Genomic DNA, 19,333 nt, shown 5'->3' on the forward strand with positions numbered 1-19,333 from the left:
CACACACAACACACACACACAACACACAACACACACAACACACACAACACGCACACAACACACACACACAAAACACACACACAACACACACAAAGAGTGAGTTCTGTCCTGCGGCACCAATGGTATTTCATGTGAGGCCAACAGTGGATTCTCTGCCAAGATACGTCTAAAACATGTTCTCATGGTAACACTTGGGGGGAGTCTAAAACATGTTCTCATGGTAACACTTAGGGGGGAGTCTAAAACCTGTTCTCATGGTAACACTTAGGGGGGAGTCTAAAACATGTTCTCATGGTAACACTTGGGGGGAGTCTAAAACATGTTCTCATGGTGTTACGACTGGTTTTATTACGGTGTTATGACTGGCTTCATAAAGGTGTTATGACTGGTTTTATAACGGTGTTATGACTGGTTTCATAAAGGTGTTATGACTGGTTTTATAACGGTGTTATGACTGGTTTCATAAAGGTGTTATGACTGGTTTCATAAAGGTGTTATGACTGGTTTCATAAAGGTGTTATGACTGGTTTTATGAAGGTGCTTTTAAATTGTTACTGATTTGATTCAATGTTAAGTCTATAAGTGACAGTGACTCCAGACATACAATACATGAACAAAAGTATGTGGACACCTGCTCGTTGAATCATGGGCATTAATATTCCAATTCATCCCAAAGGTGTTCGATGGGGTTGAGGTCAGGGCTCTGTGCAGGCCAGTCAAGTTCTTCAATACCGATCTAGACAAACAATTTCTATATGGACCTTGCTTTGTGCAGGGGGGCATTGTCATGCTGAAACAGGAAAGGGCCTTCCCCAAACTGTTGCCACAAAGTTAGAAGCACAGAATCGTCTAGAATGTAATTGTATGCTGTAGCGTTAAGATTTCCCTTCACTGGAACTAAGGGGCCTAGCCCGAACCATGAAAAACAGCCCCAGACCATTATTCCTCCTCCACCAAACTTTACAGTTGGCACTATGCATTTGGGCAGGTAGCATTCTCCTGGCATCCGCCAAACCCAGATTAGTCCGTCGGACTGTGTTTCCACTGCTCCACTCCAATGGCTGAAGGGGTGTCCACATACTTTTGTGTATCTATAACAGCAGCATTAGCCACTACAGTCCAATACAATAACTCTAGTGACTGGGAGGAAAGGTTTCAATCAGACAGTTACTGAACTACGCTGAACATGCGCGCACGCACACACACACTGTTTGTGTCTCACCAGAGGTCCTGTGAGTGTCAGTACGTGGTAGAGTTCCTCTCTGTAGGCCAGGGGTATCCAACGGCGGACACACACACAGCGGAACAGTCTGGAACTGACTGTCCCCGCCGACTCCTCGCCTGCACCCCGCATCTCTCCCGACAAGGCAGCTACATCCCCGGCAACCAGGCAAGGCCCCGGCAACGAACCTGCAAATTCTGCCTTCTCCATTCAGCCGAGAGAGAGAGAGAGAGGGAGAGGGAGAGAGAGAGAGAGGGAGAGGGAGAAAGAGAGAGGGAGAAAGGGGGAGCGAAAGGGGGACAGAAAGAGAGCGAGAGATTGTGCCCTTTGAAGTAACGTAGCGCGGTCAGTGAGTCAGTCAGTCTATAGAGACAGAGAAAGACACACGCACACACGTCCCTGTAACTGAATAAATAGCTACCTCCCAGAGGAAGAGAGGGGGAGGGAGAAGAAAAGAGAGATAGAGAGAGAGGGAAGGGGAGACAGAGAGAGGGGGAAGGAAGGGGAGACAGAGAGAGAGCGAGAGAGGGGGAAGGAAGGGGAGACAGAGAGAGAGAGAGAGAGAGAGAGAGAGAGAGAGAGAGAGAGAGAGAGAGAGAGAGAGAGAGAGAGAGAGAGAGAGAGAGAGAGAGAGAGAGAGAGAGAGAGACACAAACAGGCTCATTATTTGTCGCTGTAAGTGGCCGAGCTGGGGTAAGTGTTACAGGACTCAGTAATCTGTTGAGGAATGCCTAAGTGTTCACTCTGAGCCCTGATCTGAGTTGGGTGTTACAACATCTGATTAATGAATGACTGAGAATATGGCTGAATGCACTTTAACCTTTGATCTCACAACTCCCCCTCCACACACACACACACACACACACACGCACATGCACACACACACACACACACACACACGCACAGTACAGTTTGAGTTAGAGGTGATCTATGGAACATTAACATACACTGTTCATGACATCACAGTAGCCCTGTCCTGCAGTCAAATGACCAAATCGCCCTCTAGTGGCCTCATGGGTGGAATGTTATTAATATTTTTCATAATTTCATAATAAAAAATGTAAAATAAAAAATAAAATCTGGTGTTTTTATGTCAAATGATTTTGTTATATTTCAGTCTTCTGTGGTGTATATAAAGTGTGGTAATGGGGAAAATGTAATACTCTATCGGCTGGCGTTAAGGCGGTACCTTAGTTTGCTATTTCGTCAAAACTGACGCATTGGCACTTTCCAGCCCTGACGCCAGGTCCGTTTACCTGTCTTATATCAGCTCTCTTGCGCTCAGATGGGCGGGTGGAAATATTTGATGTGAGTGCTTTATAAACATGATCCAAAGTGCTAATTTCATGCAGCGCTGATAGGGATATTTAAAACCAACCAAAAGCTGGTTTTCACGGTAAAACGGTTGGTTATGGCATGGATTTTGACAGCGGAAGAGCAGCCTATCCAGCCGTGACACACATTGCCCACATGCTCATGTAATGTAATGGGCTTTTGGTGCCTTTCAACTTCCTATTTAAAAACTAATATTATTCCCATTTCCTTTTATTTGATTAAAAACCAAGCATAGCCTCCCCTCCTCTCAATGGCTTTTTTTTAATGTCTGCCCAATGCAATCCATTGGCTCCTGAGACCGCTTGGAAATACATCTTAATCACCAATCAATCGCTTTATTAAAATATCAAGTTTGAGAGGAGTAAAACAGTCAGCTGACATCCCCTTTGTATCTGTGTATTGTAGGCAGGCCATCCCCTTTGTATCTGTGTATTGTAGGCAGGCCATCCCCTTTGTATCTGTGTATTGTAGGCAGGCCATCCCCTTTGTATCTGTGTATTGTAGGCAGGCCATCCCTTTGTATCTGTGTATTGTAGGCAGGCCATCCCCCTTTGTATCTGTGTATTGTAGGCAGGCCATCCCCTTTGTATCTGTGTATTGTAGGCAGGCCATCCCCTTTGTATCTGTGTATTGTAGGCAGGCCATCCCCTTTGTATCTGTGTATTGTAGGCAGGCCATCCCCTTTGTATCTGTGTATTGTAGGCAGGCCATCCCTTTGTATCTGTGTATTGTAGGCAGGCCATCCCCTTTGTATCTGTGTATTGTAGGCAGGCCATCCCCTTTGTATCTGTGTATTGTAGGCAGGAACACATTATTGTAGCCATGCTTCTTGAGATGTGTGAATGCGATCTGATCTGTAAGATGGCTCTGATTATGTTACTAAAACACGGGCCTGTTTGGGAGCAGTAGAACGGTGAGAGGACGTTCTCCCTTTCTGTTTATATTGGATCTTTGTCCAGCTACTGTGGAAAGTTTCGATGTGCGTAAAACCCTCTATAGTCTGCATGGTTTTAATATTATATGGCCACGGGGAGAAATGATGGGGCCTGTAAGTGTGACATAGCCTATTTAAAACAAGTTGTTGTTTCGTTTTGTTTAGAATTTGATTAGAGATTTGTTCTCTTTTTAGGCCTTATCAATAATGAATGTAATCTTGCTTATTGACAATGTCTGGCATGTCCATGCTCAGCCAGAATACCATTTACAGTAGGCCTAATCCCTATATCAGTGTGAATGCTATTGAAGCCATGCAATTACTTAGAACAATGTGGACTGCAAATGGTGAGGGGCCAAGCCTCGACACACCCACAACTTGTTTACTCATTAAAACCCAGCCCCTTCGCGGCAACGCCAGCAAGCGCGCCAATAATTGTGATAGTTCAATCAATCAGGTGTCTTCTTTTTTTAAAGCCCATAACCATGTGTGAGGTGTATACCTTTGTTTCAAAGTAGATTCATTTACCAACAAACCCTGTGTGACCCTGATTTAGCCCGCTGCAGTAAAAGGTTAATGGCTGTGAGAATGAGTTAGTGTTATGTAACATGTATGTTTTCCAAAAGCCAACCTGGATTCAATCTGATCGCAGATTTGGACAATGCGCCATTCAAAACTAATTTCCGATTAAGCCGACATATGCAGTGTTTACCGCAAATGTGGTCTACGCCAACACAGGAACATTACCTTTAAAAGGTGCATTGCTCACAAAGACTAAACAGATTGAATCCTGGCCTAAATCTACTCGATACAATAGATAGTATTGACCAAAGCTAACAGATCTGAACATGTATAGGCACTGAGCAGTTGTGTGTGTGTGTAGTCGATCAATCACTAGTGTGTGTAGTCGATCAATCACTACTGCATGTAGTCAATCAATCACTAGTGTTTGTGTAGTCAATCAATCACCAGTGTGTGTAGTCAATCATTCACTAGTGAGTGTGTAGTCGATCAATCACTAGTGTGTGTAGTCAATCAATCACTAGTGTGTGTAGTCAATCAATCACTAGTGAGTGTGTAGTCGATCAATCACTAGTGTGTGTAGTCAATCAATCACTAGTGTGTGTAGTCAATCAATCACTCATGTGTGTGTGTAGTCAATCAATCACTCATGTGTGTGTGTAGTCGATCAATCACTAATGTGTGTAGTCGATCAATCACTACTGCATGTAGTTAATCAATCACTAGTGCGTGTAATCAATCAATCAGCAGTGTGTGTGTAGTCAATCAATCAGTAGCGTGTGTAGTCAATCAATCAATCAGTAATGTGTGTAGTCAATCAATCAGTAGCGTGTATAATCAATCAATCAATCAGTAGCGTGTGTAATCAGTCAATCAGTACTGTCTGTAGTCAATCAATCAATCAGTACTGTGTGTAGTCAATCAATCAATCAGTACTGTGTGTAGTCAATCAATCAATCAGTACTGTGTGTAGTCAATCAATCAATCAGTACTGTGTGTAGTCAATCAATCAATCAGTACTGTGTGTAGTCAATCAATCAATCAGTACTGTGTGTAGTCAATCAATCAATCAGTACTGTGTGTAGTCAATTAATCAATCAGTACTGTGTGTAGTCAATCAATCAATCAGTACTGTGTGTAGTCAATCAATCAATACATCAATCAGTACTGTGTTTAGTCAATCAATGTGGGCTGGATCACATGGTGAGTGTATACATGTTGCCTCCCTTTACTGTATTGAAACCACGGTAACCTTTAGCAAACCTGAACCTTAAGACACAGAGGAGAGGAGAGAGGTGTGGAAGAGGCCCACCTGAACCTTAACACACAGAGGAGAGGAGAGGAGAGAGGTGTGGAAGTGGCCCACCTGAACCTTAACACACAGAGGAGAGGAGAGGAGAGAGGTGTGGAAGAGGCCCACCTGAACCTTAACACACAGAAGAGAGGAGAGGAGAGAGGTGTGGAAGAGGCCCACCTGAACCTTAACACACAGAAGAGAGGAGAGGAGAGAGGTGTGGAAGAGGCCCACCTGAACCTTAACACACAGAGGAGAGGAGAGAGGTGTGGAAGTGGCCCACCTGAACATTAACACACAGAGGAGAGGAGAGGAGAGAGGTGTGGAAGAGGCCCACCTGAACCTTAACACACAGAGGAGAGGAGAGAGGTGTGGAAGAGGCCCACCTGAACCTTAACACACAGAGGAGAGAAGTGGAGAGATGTGTGGAAGAGGCCCACTTGAACCTTAACACACAGAGGAGAGGAGTGGAGAGAGGTGTGGAAGAGGCCCACCTGAACATTAACACACAGAGGAGAGAGGTGTGGAAGATACCCACCTGAATGTTAACACAGAGAGGAGAGGAGTGGAGAGAGGTGTGGAAGTGGCCCACCTGAACCTTAACACAAATATGAGAGAGGTGTGGAAGTGGCCCACCTGAACCTTAACACACAGAGGAGAGAGGTGTGGAAGAGGCCCACTTGAACCTTAACACACAGAGGAGAGGAGAGAGGTGTGGAAGAGGCCCACCTGTCCTTAACACACAGAGGAGTGGAGAGAGGTGTGGAAGTGGCCCACCTGCACCTTAACACACAGAGGAGAGGAGAGGAGAGGGGTGTGGAAGACGGCCACCTGAACCTTAACACACAGAGGAGAGGAGGAGAGGAGAGGAGAGAGGTGTGGAAGAGGCCCACCTGAACCTTAACACACAGAGTAGAGGAGAGGAGAGAGGTGTGGAAGAGGCCCACCTGTCCTTAACACACAGAGGAGAGGAGAGGAGAGAGGTGTGGAAGAGGCCCACTTGAACCTTAACACACAGAGGAGAGGAGAGAGGTGTGGAAGAGGCCCACCTGTCCTTAACACACAGAGGAGAGGAGAGAGGTGTGGAAGAGGCCCACCTGAACCTTAACACACAGAGGAGAGGAGAGAGGTGTGGAAGAGGCCCACCTGAACCTTAACACACAGAGTAGAGGAGAGGAGAGAGGTGTGGAAGAGGCCCACCTGTCCTTAACACACAGAGGAGAGGAGAGGAGAGAGGTGTGGAAGTGGCCCACCTGAACCTTAACACACAGAGGAGAGGAGAGGAGAGAGGTGTGGAAGAGGCCCACCTGAACCTTAACACAGAGGAGAGAGAGAGGAGAGAGGTGTGGAAGAGGCCCACCTGAACCTTAACACACAGAGTAGAGGTGAGGAGAGAGGTGTGGAAGAGGCCCACCTGTCCTTAACACACAGAGGAGAGGAGAGAGGTGTGGAAGTGGCCCACCTGAACCTTAACACACAGAGGAGAGGAGAGAGGTGTGGAAGAGACCCACCTGAACCTTAACACAGAGAGGAGAGGAGAGAGGTGTGGAAGAGGCCCACCTGAACCTTAACACACAGAGGAGAGGAGAGGAGAGAGGTGTGAAGAGGCCCACCTGAACCTTAACACACAGAGGAGAGGAGAGGAGAGAGGTGTGGAAGAGGCACACCTGAACCTTAACACACAGAGGAGAGGAGAGAGGTGTGGAAGAGGCCCACCTGAACATTAACACACAGAGTAGAGGAGAGGAGAGAGGTGTGGAAGAGGCCCACCTGTCCTTAACACACAGAGGAGAGGAGAGGAGAGGAGAGAGGTGTGGAAGAGGCCCACTTGAACCTTAACACACAGAGGAGAGGAGAGAGGTGTGGAAGAGGCCCACCTGTCCTTAACACACAGAGGAGAGGAGAGAGGTGTGGAAGAGGCCCACCTGAACCTTAACACACAGAGGAGAGGAGGAGAGGAGAGGAGAGAGGTGTGGAAGAGGCCCACCTGAACCTTAAACACAGAGTAGAGGAGAGGAGAGAGGTGTGGAAGAGGCCCACCTGTCCTTAACACACAGAGGAGAGGAGAGGAGAGAGGTGTGGAAGTGGCCCACCTGAACCTTAACACACAGAGGAGAGGAGAGGAGAGAGGTGTGGAAGAGGCCCACCTGAACCTTAACACAGAGGAGAGGAGAGGAGAGAGGTGTGGAAGAGGCCCACCTGAACCTTAACACACAGAGGAGAGGAGAGAGGTGTGGAAGAGACCCACCTGAACCTTAACACAGAGAGGAGAGGAGAGAGGTGTGGAAGAGGCCCACCTGAACCTTAACACACAGAGGAGAGGAGAGGAGAGAGGTGTGGAAGAGGCCCACCTGAACCTTAACACACAGAGGAGAGGAGAGGAGAGGAGAGGAGAGAGGTGTGGAAGAAGCCCACCTGAACCTTAACACAGAGAGGAGAGGAGAGAGGTGTGGAAGAGGCCCACCTGAACCTTAACACAGAGAGGAGAGAGGTGTGGAAGAGGCCCACCTGAACCTTAACACACAGAGGAGAGGAGTGGAGAGAGGTGTGGAAGAGGCCCACCTGAACCTTAACACACAGAGGAGAGGAGTGGAGAGAGGTGTGGAAGAGGCCCACCTGAACCTTAACACACAGAGGAGAGGAGAGAGGTGTGGAAGAGGCCCACCTGAACCTTAACACAAATAGGAGAGAGGTGTGGAAGTGGCCCACCTGAACCTTAACACACAGAGGAGACGAGAGGAGAGAGGTTTGGAAGAGGCCCACCTGAACCTTAACACACAGAGGAGAGGAGATGAGAGAGGTGTGGAAGAGGCCCACCTGAACCTTAACACACAGAGTAGAGGAGAGGAGAGAGGGGTGGAAGAGGCCCACCTGAACCTTTACACACAGAAGAGAGGAGAGAGGTGTGGAAGAGGTCCACTTGAACCTTAACACACAGAGGAGAGGGAGAGAGGTGTGGAAGACGCCCACCTGAACCTTAACACACAGAGGAGAGGAGAGGAGAGAGGTGTGGAAGTAGCCCACCTGAACCTTAACACACAGAGGAGAGGAAAGAGAGAGAGGTGTGGAAGAGGCCCACCTGAACCTTAACACACAGAGAGGAGAGGAGAGGAGAGAGTTGTGGAAGTGGTTCACCTGAACCTTAACACAGAGAAGAGAGGAGAGAGGTGTGGAAGTGGCCCACCTGAACCTTAACACACAGATGAGAGGAGAGGAGAGAGGTGTGGAAGTGGCCAACCTGAACCTTAACACACAGGGGAGAGGAGAGGAGAGAGGTGTGGAAGAGGCCCACCTGAACATTAACACACAGAGGAGAGGAGAGAGGTGTGGAAGACGCCCACCTGAACCTTAACACACAGAGGAGAGGAGAGGAGAGAGGTGTGGAAGAGGCCCACCTGAACCTTAACACACAGAGGAGAGGAGAGGAAAGAGGTGTGGAAGTGGCCCACCTGAACCTTAACACACAGAGGAGAGGAGTGGAGAGAGGTGTGGAAGAGGCCCACCTGAACCTTAACACACAGAGGAGAGGAGAGAGGTGTGGAAGAGGCCCACCTGAACCTTAACACACAGAGGAGAGGAGAGAGGTGTGGAAGAGGCCCACCTGAACCTTAACACACAGGGGAGAGGAGAGAGGTGGAAGAAGCCCACCTGAACCTTAACACACAAAGGAGAGGAGAGGAGAGAGGTGTGGAAGAGGCCCACCTGAACCTTAACACACAGAGGAGAGGAGATGAGAGAGGTGTGGAAGAGGCCCACCTGAACCTTAACACAGAGGAGAGGAGAGAGGTGTGGAAGAAGCCCACCTGAACCTTAACACAGAGAGGAGAGGAGAGAGGTGTGGAAGAGGCCCACCTGAACCTTAAAACAGAGTAGAGAGGAGAGAGGTGTGGAAGAGGCCCACCTGAACCTTAACACAGAGAGGAGAGAGGTGTGGAAGAGGCCCACCTGAACCTTAACACACAGAGGAGAGGAGAGAGGTGTGGAAGAGGCCCACCTGAACCTTAACACAAATAGGAGAGATGTGTGGAAGTGGCCCACCTGAACCTTAACACACAGAGGAGACGAGAGGAGAGAGGTGTGGAAGAAGCCCACCTGAACCTTAACACAGAGAGGAGAGGAGAGAGGTGTGGAAGAGGCCCACCTGAACCTTAAAACAGAGTAGAGAGGAGAGAGGTGTGGAAGAGGCCCACCTGAACCTTAACACACAGAGGAGAGGAGAGGAGAGAGGTGTGGAAGTGGCCCACCTGAACCTTAACACAGAGAAGAGAGAGGTGTGGAAGAGGCCCACCTGAACATTAACACACAGAGGAGAGGAGAGAGGTGTGGAAGAGGCCCACCTGAACCTTAACACAAATAGGAGAGATGTGTGGAAGTGGCCCACCTGAACCTTAACACACAGAGGAGACGAGAGGAGAGAGGTGTGGAAGAGGCCCACCTGAACCTTAACACACAGAGGAGAGGAGAGGAGAGAGGTGTGGAAGAGGCCCACCTGAACCTTAACACACAGAGGAGAGGAGAGGAGAGAGGTGTGGAAGAGGCCCACCTCATCCTTAACACACAGAGGAGAGGAGAGAGGTGTGGAAGTGGCCCACCTGAACATTAACACACAGAGGAGAGGAGAGGAGAGAGGTGTGGAAGAGGCCCACCTGAACCTTTACACACAGAAGAGAGGAGAGAGGTGTGGAAGAGGTCCACTTGAACCTTAACACACAGAGGAGAGGAGAGAGGTGTGGAAGACGCCCACCTGAACCTTAACACACAGAGGAGAGGAGAGAGGTGTGGAAGAGGCCCACCTGAACCTTAACACAAATAGGAGAGATGTGTGGAAGTGGCCCACCTGAACCTTAACACACAGAGGAGACGAGAGGAGAGAGGTGTGGAAGAAGCCCACCTGAACCTTAACACAAATAGGAGAGATGTGTGGAAGTGGCCCACCTGAACATTAACACACAGAGGAGAGGAGAGGAGAGAGGTGTGGAAGAGGCCCACCTGAACCTTTACACACAGAAGAGAGGAGAGAGGTGTGGAAGAGGTCCACTTGAACCTTAACACACAGAGGAGAGGAGAGAGGTGTGGAAGACGCCCACCTGAACCTTAACACACAGAGGAGAGGAGAGGATAGAGGTGTGGAAGAGGCCCACCTGAACCTTAACACACAGGGGAGAGGAGAGGAGAGAGTTGTGGAAGTGGCCCTCCTGAACCTTAACACGCAGGGGAGAGGAGAGAGGTGTGGAAGAGGCCCACCTGAACATTAACACAGAGGAGAGAGGTGTGGAAGATACCCACCTGAACGTTAACACAGAGAGGAAAGGAGTGGAGAGAGGTGTGGAAGTGGCCCACCTGAACCTTAAAACAGAGAAGAGAGGAGAGAGGTGTGGAAGAGGCCCACCTGAACCTTAACACACAGAGGAGAGGAGAGAGGTGTGGAAGAGGCCCACCTGAACCTTAACACACAGAGGAGAGGAGAGAGGTGTGGAAGAGGCCCACCTGAACCTTAACACACAGAGGAGAGGAGAGAGGTGTGGAAGAAGCCCACCTGAACCTTAACACAGAGAGGAGAGAGGTGTGGAAGAGGCCCACCTGAACCTTAACACACAGAGGAGAGGAGATGAGAGAGGTGTGGAAGAAGCCCACCTGAACCTTAACACAGAGAGGAGAGGAGAGAGGTGTGGAAGAAGCCCACCTGAACCTTAACACAGAGAGGAGAGGAGAGAGGTGTGGAAGAGACCCACCTGAACCTTAAAACAGAGCAGAGAGGAGAGAGGTGTGGAAGAGGCCCACCTGAACCTTAACACACAGAGGAGAGGAGAGGAGAGAGGTGTGGAAGAGGCCCACCTGAACCTTAACGCACAGAGGAGAGGAGAGAGGTGTGGAAGTGGCCCAACTGAACCTTAACACAGAGAGGAGAGAGGTGTGGAAGAGGCCCACCTGAACCTTAACACACAGAGGAGAGGAGATAGGTGTGGAAGAGGCCCACCTGAACCTTAACACAAATAGGAGAGATGTGTGGAAGTGGCCCACCTGAACCTTAACACACAGAGGAGACGAGAGGAGAGAGGTGTGGAAGAGGCCCACCTGAACCTTAACACACAGAGGAGAGGAGAGGAGAGAGGTGTGGAAGAGGCCCACCTGAACCTTAACACACAGAGGAGAGGAGAGGAGAGAGGTGTGGAAGAGGCCCACCTCATCCTTAACACACACAGAGGAGAGGAGAGAATTGTGGAAGAGGCCCAGCTGAACCTTAACACACAGAGGAGAGGAGAGAGGTGTGAAGTGGCCCACCTGAACATTAACACACAGAGGAGAGGAGAGGAGAGAGGTGTGGAAGAGGCCCACCTGAACCTTAACACAGAGAGGAGAGGAGAGAGGTGTGGAAGAGGCCCACCTGAACCTTAAAACAGAGTAGAGAGGAGAGAGGTGTGGAAGAGGCCCACCTGAACCTTAACACACAGAGGAGAGGAGAGGAGAGAGGTGTGGAAGAGGCCCACCTGAACCTTAACGCACAGAGGAGAGGAGAGAGGTGTGGAAGTGGCCCACCTGAACCTTAACACAGAGAGGAGAGAGGTGTGGAAGAGGCCCACCTGAACCTTAACACACAGAGGAGAGGAGATAGGTGTGGAAGAGGCCCACCTGAACCTTAACACAAATAGGAGAGATGTGTGGAAGTGGCCCACCTGAACCTTAACACACAGAGGAGACGAGAGGAGAGAGGTGTGGAAGAGGCCCACCTGAACCTTAACACACAGAGGAGAGGAGATGAGAGAGGTGTGAAGAGGCCCACCTGAACCTTAACACACAGAGGAGAGGAGAGGAGAGAGGTGTGGAAGAGGCCCACCTCATCCTTAACACACAGAGGAGAGGAGAGAATTGTGGAAGAGGCCCAGCTGAACCTTAACACACAGAGGAGAGGAGAGAGGTGTGGAAGTGGCCCACCTGAACATTAACACACAGAGGAGAGGAGAGGAGAGAGGTGTGGAAGAGGCCCACCTGAACCTTTACACACAGAAGAGAGGAGAGAGAGGTGTGGAAGAGGTCCACTTGAACCTTAACACACAGAGGAGAGGAGGGAGGTGGAAGACGCCCACCTGAACCTTAACACACAGAGGAGAGGAGAGGAGAGAGGTGTGGAAGTAGCCCACCTGAACCTTAACACACAGAGGAGAGGAGAGAGGTGTGGAAGAGGCCCACCTGAACCTTAACACACAGAGGAGAGGAGAGGAGAGAGGTGTGGAAGAGGCCCACCTGAACCTTAACACACAGAGAGGAGAGGAGTGGAGAGAGGTGTGGAAGTGGTTCACCTGAACCTTAACACGGAGAAGAGAGGAGAGGTGTGGAAGTGGCCCACCTGAACCTTAACACACATATGAGAGGAGAGAGGAGAGGAGAGAGGTGTGGAAGTGGCCAACCTGAACCTTAACACACAGGGGGAGAGGAGAGGAGAGAGTTGTGGAAGTGGCCCTCCTGAACCTTAACACGCAGGGGAGAGGAGAGAGGTGTGGAAGAGGCCCACCTGAACCTTAACACACAGAGGAGAGGAGAGGATTGAGGTGTGGAAGAGGCCCACCTGAACCTTAACACAGAGAGGAGAGGAGGGAGAGAGGTGTGGAAGTGGCCCACCTGAACCTTAAAACAGAGAAGAGAGGAGAGAGGTGTGGAAGAGGCCCACCTGAACCTTAACACACAGAGGAGAGGAGAGGAGAGAGGTGTGGAAGAGGCCCACCTGAACCTTAACGCACAGAGGAGAGGAGAGAGGTGTGGAAGTGGCCCACCTGAACCTTAACACAGAGAGGAGAGAGGTGTGGAAGAGGCCCACCTGAACCTTAACACACAGAGGAGAGGAGATAGGTGTGGAAGAGGCCCACCTGAACCTTAACACAAATAGGAGAGAGGTGTGGAAGTGGCCCACCTGAACCTTAACACACAGAGGAGACGAGAGGAGAGAGGTGTGGAAGAGGCCCACCTGAACCTTAACACACAGAGGAGAGGAGAGGAGAGAGGTGTGGAAGAGGCCCACCTGAACCTTAACACACAGAGGAGAGGAGAGGAGAGAGGTGGAAGAGGCCCACCTCATCCTTAACACACAGAGGAGAGGAGAGAATTGTGGAAGAGGCCCAGCTGAACCTTAACACACAGAGGAGAGGAGAGAGGTGTGAAGTGGCCCACCTGAACATTAACACACAGAGGAGAGGAGAGGAGAGAGGTGGAAGAGGCCCACCTGAACCTTAACACAGAGAGGAGAGGAGAGAGGTGTGGAAGAGGCCCACCTGAACCTTAAAACAGAGTAGAGAGGAGAGAGGTGTGGAAGAGGCCCACCTGAACCTTAACACACAGAGGAGAGGGAGAGGAGAGAGGTGTGGAAGAGGCCCACCTGAACCTTAACGCACAGAGGAGAGGAGAGAGGTGTGGAAGTGGCCCACCTGAACCTTAACACAGAGAGGAGAGAGGTGTGGAAGAGGCCCACCTGAACCTTAACACACAGAGGAGAGGAGATAGGTGTGGAAGAGGCCCACCTGAACCTTAACACAAATAGGAGAGATGTGTGGAAGTGGCCCACCTGAACCTTAACACACAGAGGAGACGAGAGGAGAGAGGTGTGGAAGAGGCCCACCTGAACCTTAACACACAGAGGAGAGGAGAGGAGAGAGGTGTGGAAGAGGCCCACCTGAACCTTAACACACAGAGGAGAGGAGAGGAGAGGAGAGAGGTGTGGAAGAGGCCCACCTCATCCTTAACACACAGAGGAGAGGAGAGAATTGTGGAAGAGGCCCAGCTGAACCTTAAACACAGAGGAGAGGAGAGAGGTGTGGAAGTGGCCCACCTGAACATTAACACACAGAGGAGAGGAGAGGAGAGAGGTGTGGAAGAGGCCCACCTGAACCTTTACACACAGAAGAGAGGAGAGAGGTGTGGAAGAGGTCCACTTGAACCTTAACACACAGAGGAGAGGAGAGAGGTGTGGAAGACGCCCACCTGAACCTTAACACACAGAGGAGAGGAGAGGAGAGAGGTGTGGAAGTAGCCCACCTGAACCTTAACACACAGAGGAGAGGAGAGAGGTGTGGAAGAGGCCCACCTGAACCTTAACACACAGAGGAGAGGAGAGGAGAGAGGTGTGAAGAGGCCCACCTGAACCTTAACACACAGAGAGGAGAGGAGTGGAGAGAGGTGTGGAAGTGGTTCACCTGAACCTTAACACGGAGAAGAGAGGAGAGGTGTGGAAGTGGCCCACCTGAACCTTAACACACATATGAGAGGAGAGGAGAGGAGAGAGGTGTGGAAGTGGCCAACCTGAACCTTAACACACAGGGGAGAGGAGAGGAGAGAGTTGTGGAAGTGGCCCTCCTGAACCTTAACACGCAGGGGAGAGGAGAGAGGTGTGGAAGAGGCCCACCTGAACCTTAACACACAGAGGAGAGGAGAGGATTGAGGTGTGGAAGAGGCCCACCTGAACCTTAACACAGAGAGGAGAGGAGTGGAGAGAGGTGTGGAAGTGGCCCACCTGAACCTTAAAACAGAGAAGAGAGGAGAGAGGTGTGGAAGAGGCCCACCTGAACCTTAACACACAGAGGAGAGGAGTGGAGAGAGGTGTGGAAGAGGCCCACCTGAACCTTAAAAAACACAGAGAGAGAGGAGAGAGAGAGGTGTGGAAGAGGCCCACCTGAACCTTAACGCACAGAGGAGAGGAGAGAGGTGTGGAAGTGGCCCACCTGAACCTTAACACAGAGAGGAGAGAGGTGTGGAAGAGGCCCACCTGAACCTTAACACACAGAGGAGAGGAGAGAGGTGTGGAAGAGGCCCACCTGAACCTTAACACAAATAGGAGAGAGGTGTGGAAGTGGCCCACCTGAACCTTAACACACAGAGGAGACGAGAGGAGAGAGGTGTGGAAGAGGCCCACCTGAACCTTAACACACAGAGGAGAGGAGGGAGAGAGGTGTGGAAGAGGCCCACCTGAACCTTAACACACAGAGGAGACGAGAGGAGAGAGGTGTGGAAGAGGCCCACCTGAACCTTAACACACAGAGGAGAGGAGATGAGAGAGGTGTGGAAGAGGCCCACCTGAACCTTAACACACAGAGGAGAGGAGAGGAGAGAGGTGTGGAAGAGGCCCACCTCATCCTTAACACACAGAGGAGAGGAGAGAATTGTGGAAGAGGCCCAGCTGAACCTTAACACACAGAGGAGAGGATAGAGGTGTGGAAGAGGCCCACCTGAACCTTAACACACAGAGGAGAGGAGAGGAGAGAGGTGTGGAAGTGGCCCACCTGAACATTAACACACAGAGGAGAGGAGAGAGGTGTGGAAGAGGCCCACCTGAACCTTAACACACAGAGGAGAGGAGAGGAGAGAGGTGTGGAAGAGGCCCACCTGAACCTTAACACACAGAGGAGAGGAGAGTGGTGTGGAAGAGGCCCACCTGAACCTTAACACACAGAGGAGAGGAGAGGAGAGAGGTGTGGAAGAGGCCCACCTGAACCTTAACACACAGAGGAGAGGAGAGTGGTGTGGAAGAGGCCCACCTGAACCTTTACACACAGAAGAGAGGAGAGAGGTGTGGAAGAGGTCCACTTGAACCTTAACACACAGAGGAGAGGAGAGAGGTGTGGAAGACGCCCACCTGAACCTTAACACACAGAGGAGAGGAGAGGAGAGAGGTGTGGAAGTGGTTCACCTGAACCTTAACACACAGAGGAGAGGAGAGGATAGAGGTGTGGAAGAGGCCCACCTGAACCTTAACACACAGGGGAGAGGAGAGGAGAGAGGTGTGGAAGTAGCCCACCTGAACCTTAACACACAGAGGAGAGGAGAGAGTGTGGAAGAGGCCCACCTGAACCTTAACACACAGAGGAGAGGAGGGAGAGAGGTGTGGAAGAGGCCCACCTGAACCTTAACACACAGAGAGAGAGAGGAGGAGAGAGGTGTGGAAGAGGCCCACCTGAACCTTAACACACAGAGAGGAGAGGAGTGGAGAGAGGTGTGGAAGTGGTTCACCTGAACCTTAACACGGAGAAGAGAGGAGAGGTGTGGAAGTGGCCCACCTGAACCTTAACACACAGATGAGAGGAGAGGAGAGGAGAGAGGTGTGGAAGTGGCCAACCTGAACCTTAACACACAGAGGAGAGGAGAGGAGAGAGGTGTGGAAGAGGCCCACCTGAACCTTAACACACAGAGGAGAGGAGAGAGGTGTGGAAGAGGCCCACCTGAACCTTAACACAAATAGGAGAGAGGTGTGAAGTGGCCCACCTGAACCTTAACACACAGAGGAGACGAGAGGAGAGAGGTGTGGAAGAGGCCCACCTGAACCTTAACACACAGAGGAGAGGAGTGGAGAGAGGTGTGGAAGAGGCCCACCTGAACCTTAACACACAGGGGAGAGGAGAGAGGTGTGGAAGAGGCCCACCTGAACATTAACACACAGAGGAGAGAGGTGTGGAAGATACCCACCTGAACGTTAACACAGAGAGGAGAGGAGTGGAGAGAGGTGTGGAAGTGGCCCACCTGAACCTTAACACAGAGAAGAGAGGAGAGAGGTGTGGAAGAGGCCCACCTGAACCTTAACACACAGAGGAGAGGAGAGGAGAGAGGTGTGGAAGTGGCCCACCTGAACCTTAACACACAGGGGAGAGGAGAGGAGAGAGTTGTGGAAGTGGCCCTCCTGAACCTTAACACACAGAGGAGAGGAGAGAGGTGTGGAAGACGCCCACCTGAACCTTAACACACAGAGGAGAGGAGAGGAGAGAGGTGGTGGAAGTAGCCCACCTGAACCTTAACACACAGAGGGAGAGGAGAGAGGTGTGGAAGAGGCCAACCTGAACATTAACACACAAAGGAGAGGAGAGAGAGAGAGGTGTGGAAGAGGCCCACCTGAACCTTAACACACAGAGGAGAGGAGAGGAAAGAGGTGTGGAAGTGGCCCACCTGAACCTTAACACACAGAGGAGAGGAGGGAGAGAGGTGTGGAAGAGGCCCACCTGAACCTTAACACACAGAGGAGAGGAGAGAGGTGTGGAAGAGGCCCACCTGAACCTTAACACACAGAGGAGAGGAGAGAGGTGTGGAAGAGGCCCACCTGAACCTTAACACACAGAGGAGAGGAGAGGAGAGAGGTGTGGAAGAGGCCCACCTGAACCTTAACACACAGAGAGGAGAGGAGTGGAGAGAGGTGTGGAAGTGGCCCACCTGAACCTTAACACAGAGAAGAGAGGAGAGAGGTGTGGAAGTGGCCCACCTGAACCTTAACACACAGATGAGAGGAGAGGAGAGGAGAGAGGTGTGGAAGTGGCCAACCTGAACCTTAACACACAGAGGAGAGGAGAGGAGAGAGGTGTGGAAGAGGCCCACCTGAACCTTAACACACAGGGGAGAGGAGAGGAGAGAGTTGTGGAAGTGGCCCTCCTGAACCTTAACACGCAGGGGGAGAGGAGAGAGGTGTGGAAGAGGCCCACCTGAACATTAACACACAGAGGAGAGAGGTGTGGAAGATACCCACCTGAACGTTAACACAGAGAGGAAAGGAGTGGAGAGAGGTGTGGAAGTGGCCCACCTGAACCTTAAAACAGAGAAGAGAGGAGAGAGGTGTGGAAGAGGCCCAACTGAACCTTAACACACAGAGGAGAGGAGAGGAGAGAGGTGTGGAAGGGGCCCACCAGAACCTTAACACACAGGGAGAGGAGAGGAGAGAGTTGTGGAAGTGGCCCTCCTGAACCTTAACACACAGAGGAGAGGGAGAGGAGAGAGGTGTGGAAGACGCCCACCTGAACCTTAACACAGAGAAGAGAGAGGTGTGGAAGAGGCCCACCTGAACATTAACACACAGAGGAGAGGAGAGAGGTGTGGAAGAGGCCCACCTGAAACTTAACACACAGACGAGAGGAGAGGGGTATGGAAGAGGCCCACCTGAACATTAACACACAGAGGAGAGGAGAGGAAAGAGGTGTGGAAGTGGCCCACCTGAACCTTAACATACAGAGGAGAGAGGTGTGGAAGAGGCCCACCTGAACCTTAACACACAGAGGAGAGGAGAGGAGAGAGGTGTGGAAGAGGCCCACCTGAACCTTAACACACAGAGGAGGGGAGAGGAGAGGAGAGGGGTGTGGAAGACGGCCACTTGAACCTTAACACACAGAGGAGAGGAGATGAGAGAGGTGTGGAAGAGGCCCACCTGAACCTTAACACACAGAGGAGAGGAGAGGAGAGAGAGGTGTGGAAGAGGCCCACGTGAACCTTAACACAGAGAGGAGAGGAGTGGAGAGAGGTGTGGAAGAGGCCCACCTGAACCTTAACACAGAAAAGAGAGGAGAGAGGTGTGGAAGAGGCCCACCTGAACCTTAACACACAGAGGAGAGGAGAGGAGAGAGGTGTGGAAGAGGCCCACCTGAACCTTAACACACAGGGGAGAGGAGAGGAGAGAGGTGTGGAAGTGGCCCTCCTGAACCTTAACACACAGAGGAGAGGAGAGAGGTGTGGAAGACGCCCACCTGAACCTTAACACACAAAGGAGAGGAGAGGAGAGAGGTGTGGGAAGAGGCCCACCTGAACCTTAACACACAGAGGAGAGGAGAGGAAAGAGGTGTGCAAGTGGCCCACCTGAACCTTAACACACAGAGGAGAGGAGTGGAGAGATGTGTGGAAGAGGCCCACTTGAACCTTAACACACAGAGGAGAGGAGAGGGGTGTGGAAGAGGCCCAACTGAACCTTAACACACAGATGAGAGGAGAGGAAAGAGGTGTGGAAGTGGCCCACCTGAACCTTAACACACAGAGGAGGGGAGAGGAGAGGAGAGGGGTGTGGAAGACGGCCACTTGAACCTTAAAACAGAGAGGAGAGGAGAGAGGTGTGGAAGAGGCCCACCTGAACCTTAACACAAAGGAGGGAGAGGAGAGAGGTGTGGAAGTGGCCCACCTGAACCTTACCACACAGAGGAGGGGAGAGGAGAGAGGTGTGGAAGAGGCCCACCTGAACCTTAACACACAGAGGAGAGAGATGTGGAAGAGGCCCACCTGAACCTTAACACACAGAGGAGAG

At 51.2% G+C, this 19,333-nt stretch overlaps 1 protein-coding gene across 1 annotated transcript in view; it reads right to left on the bottom strand.

Annotated features, from left to right (window-relative positions):
* Positions 1-1,714, bottom strand: part of LOC121557072 (multidrug and toxin extrusion protein 1) — a 40,875-nt gene extending 39,161 nt beyond the window's left edge. Inside the window, exon 1 of the mRNA XM_041870948.2 lies at positions 1,223-1,714. Within this exon, the coding sequence (XP_041726882.2) occupies positions 1,223-1,432 (210 nt within the window). The 5' untranslated portion in view covers positions 1,433-1,714. The remainder of the gene's footprint in view (positions 1-1,222) is intronic.
* Between the last annotated feature and the right edge of the window lie 17,619 nt (positions 1,715-19,333).

Source organism: Coregonus clupeaformis, chromosome 34 (genome assembly GCF_020615455.1).
Source record: "Coregonus clupeaformis isolate EN_2021a chromosome 34, ASM2061545v1, whole genome shotgun sequence".
Lineage (NCBI taxonomy): Eukaryota > Metazoa > Chordata > Actinopteri > Salmoniformes > Salmonidae > Coregonus > Coregonus clupeaformis.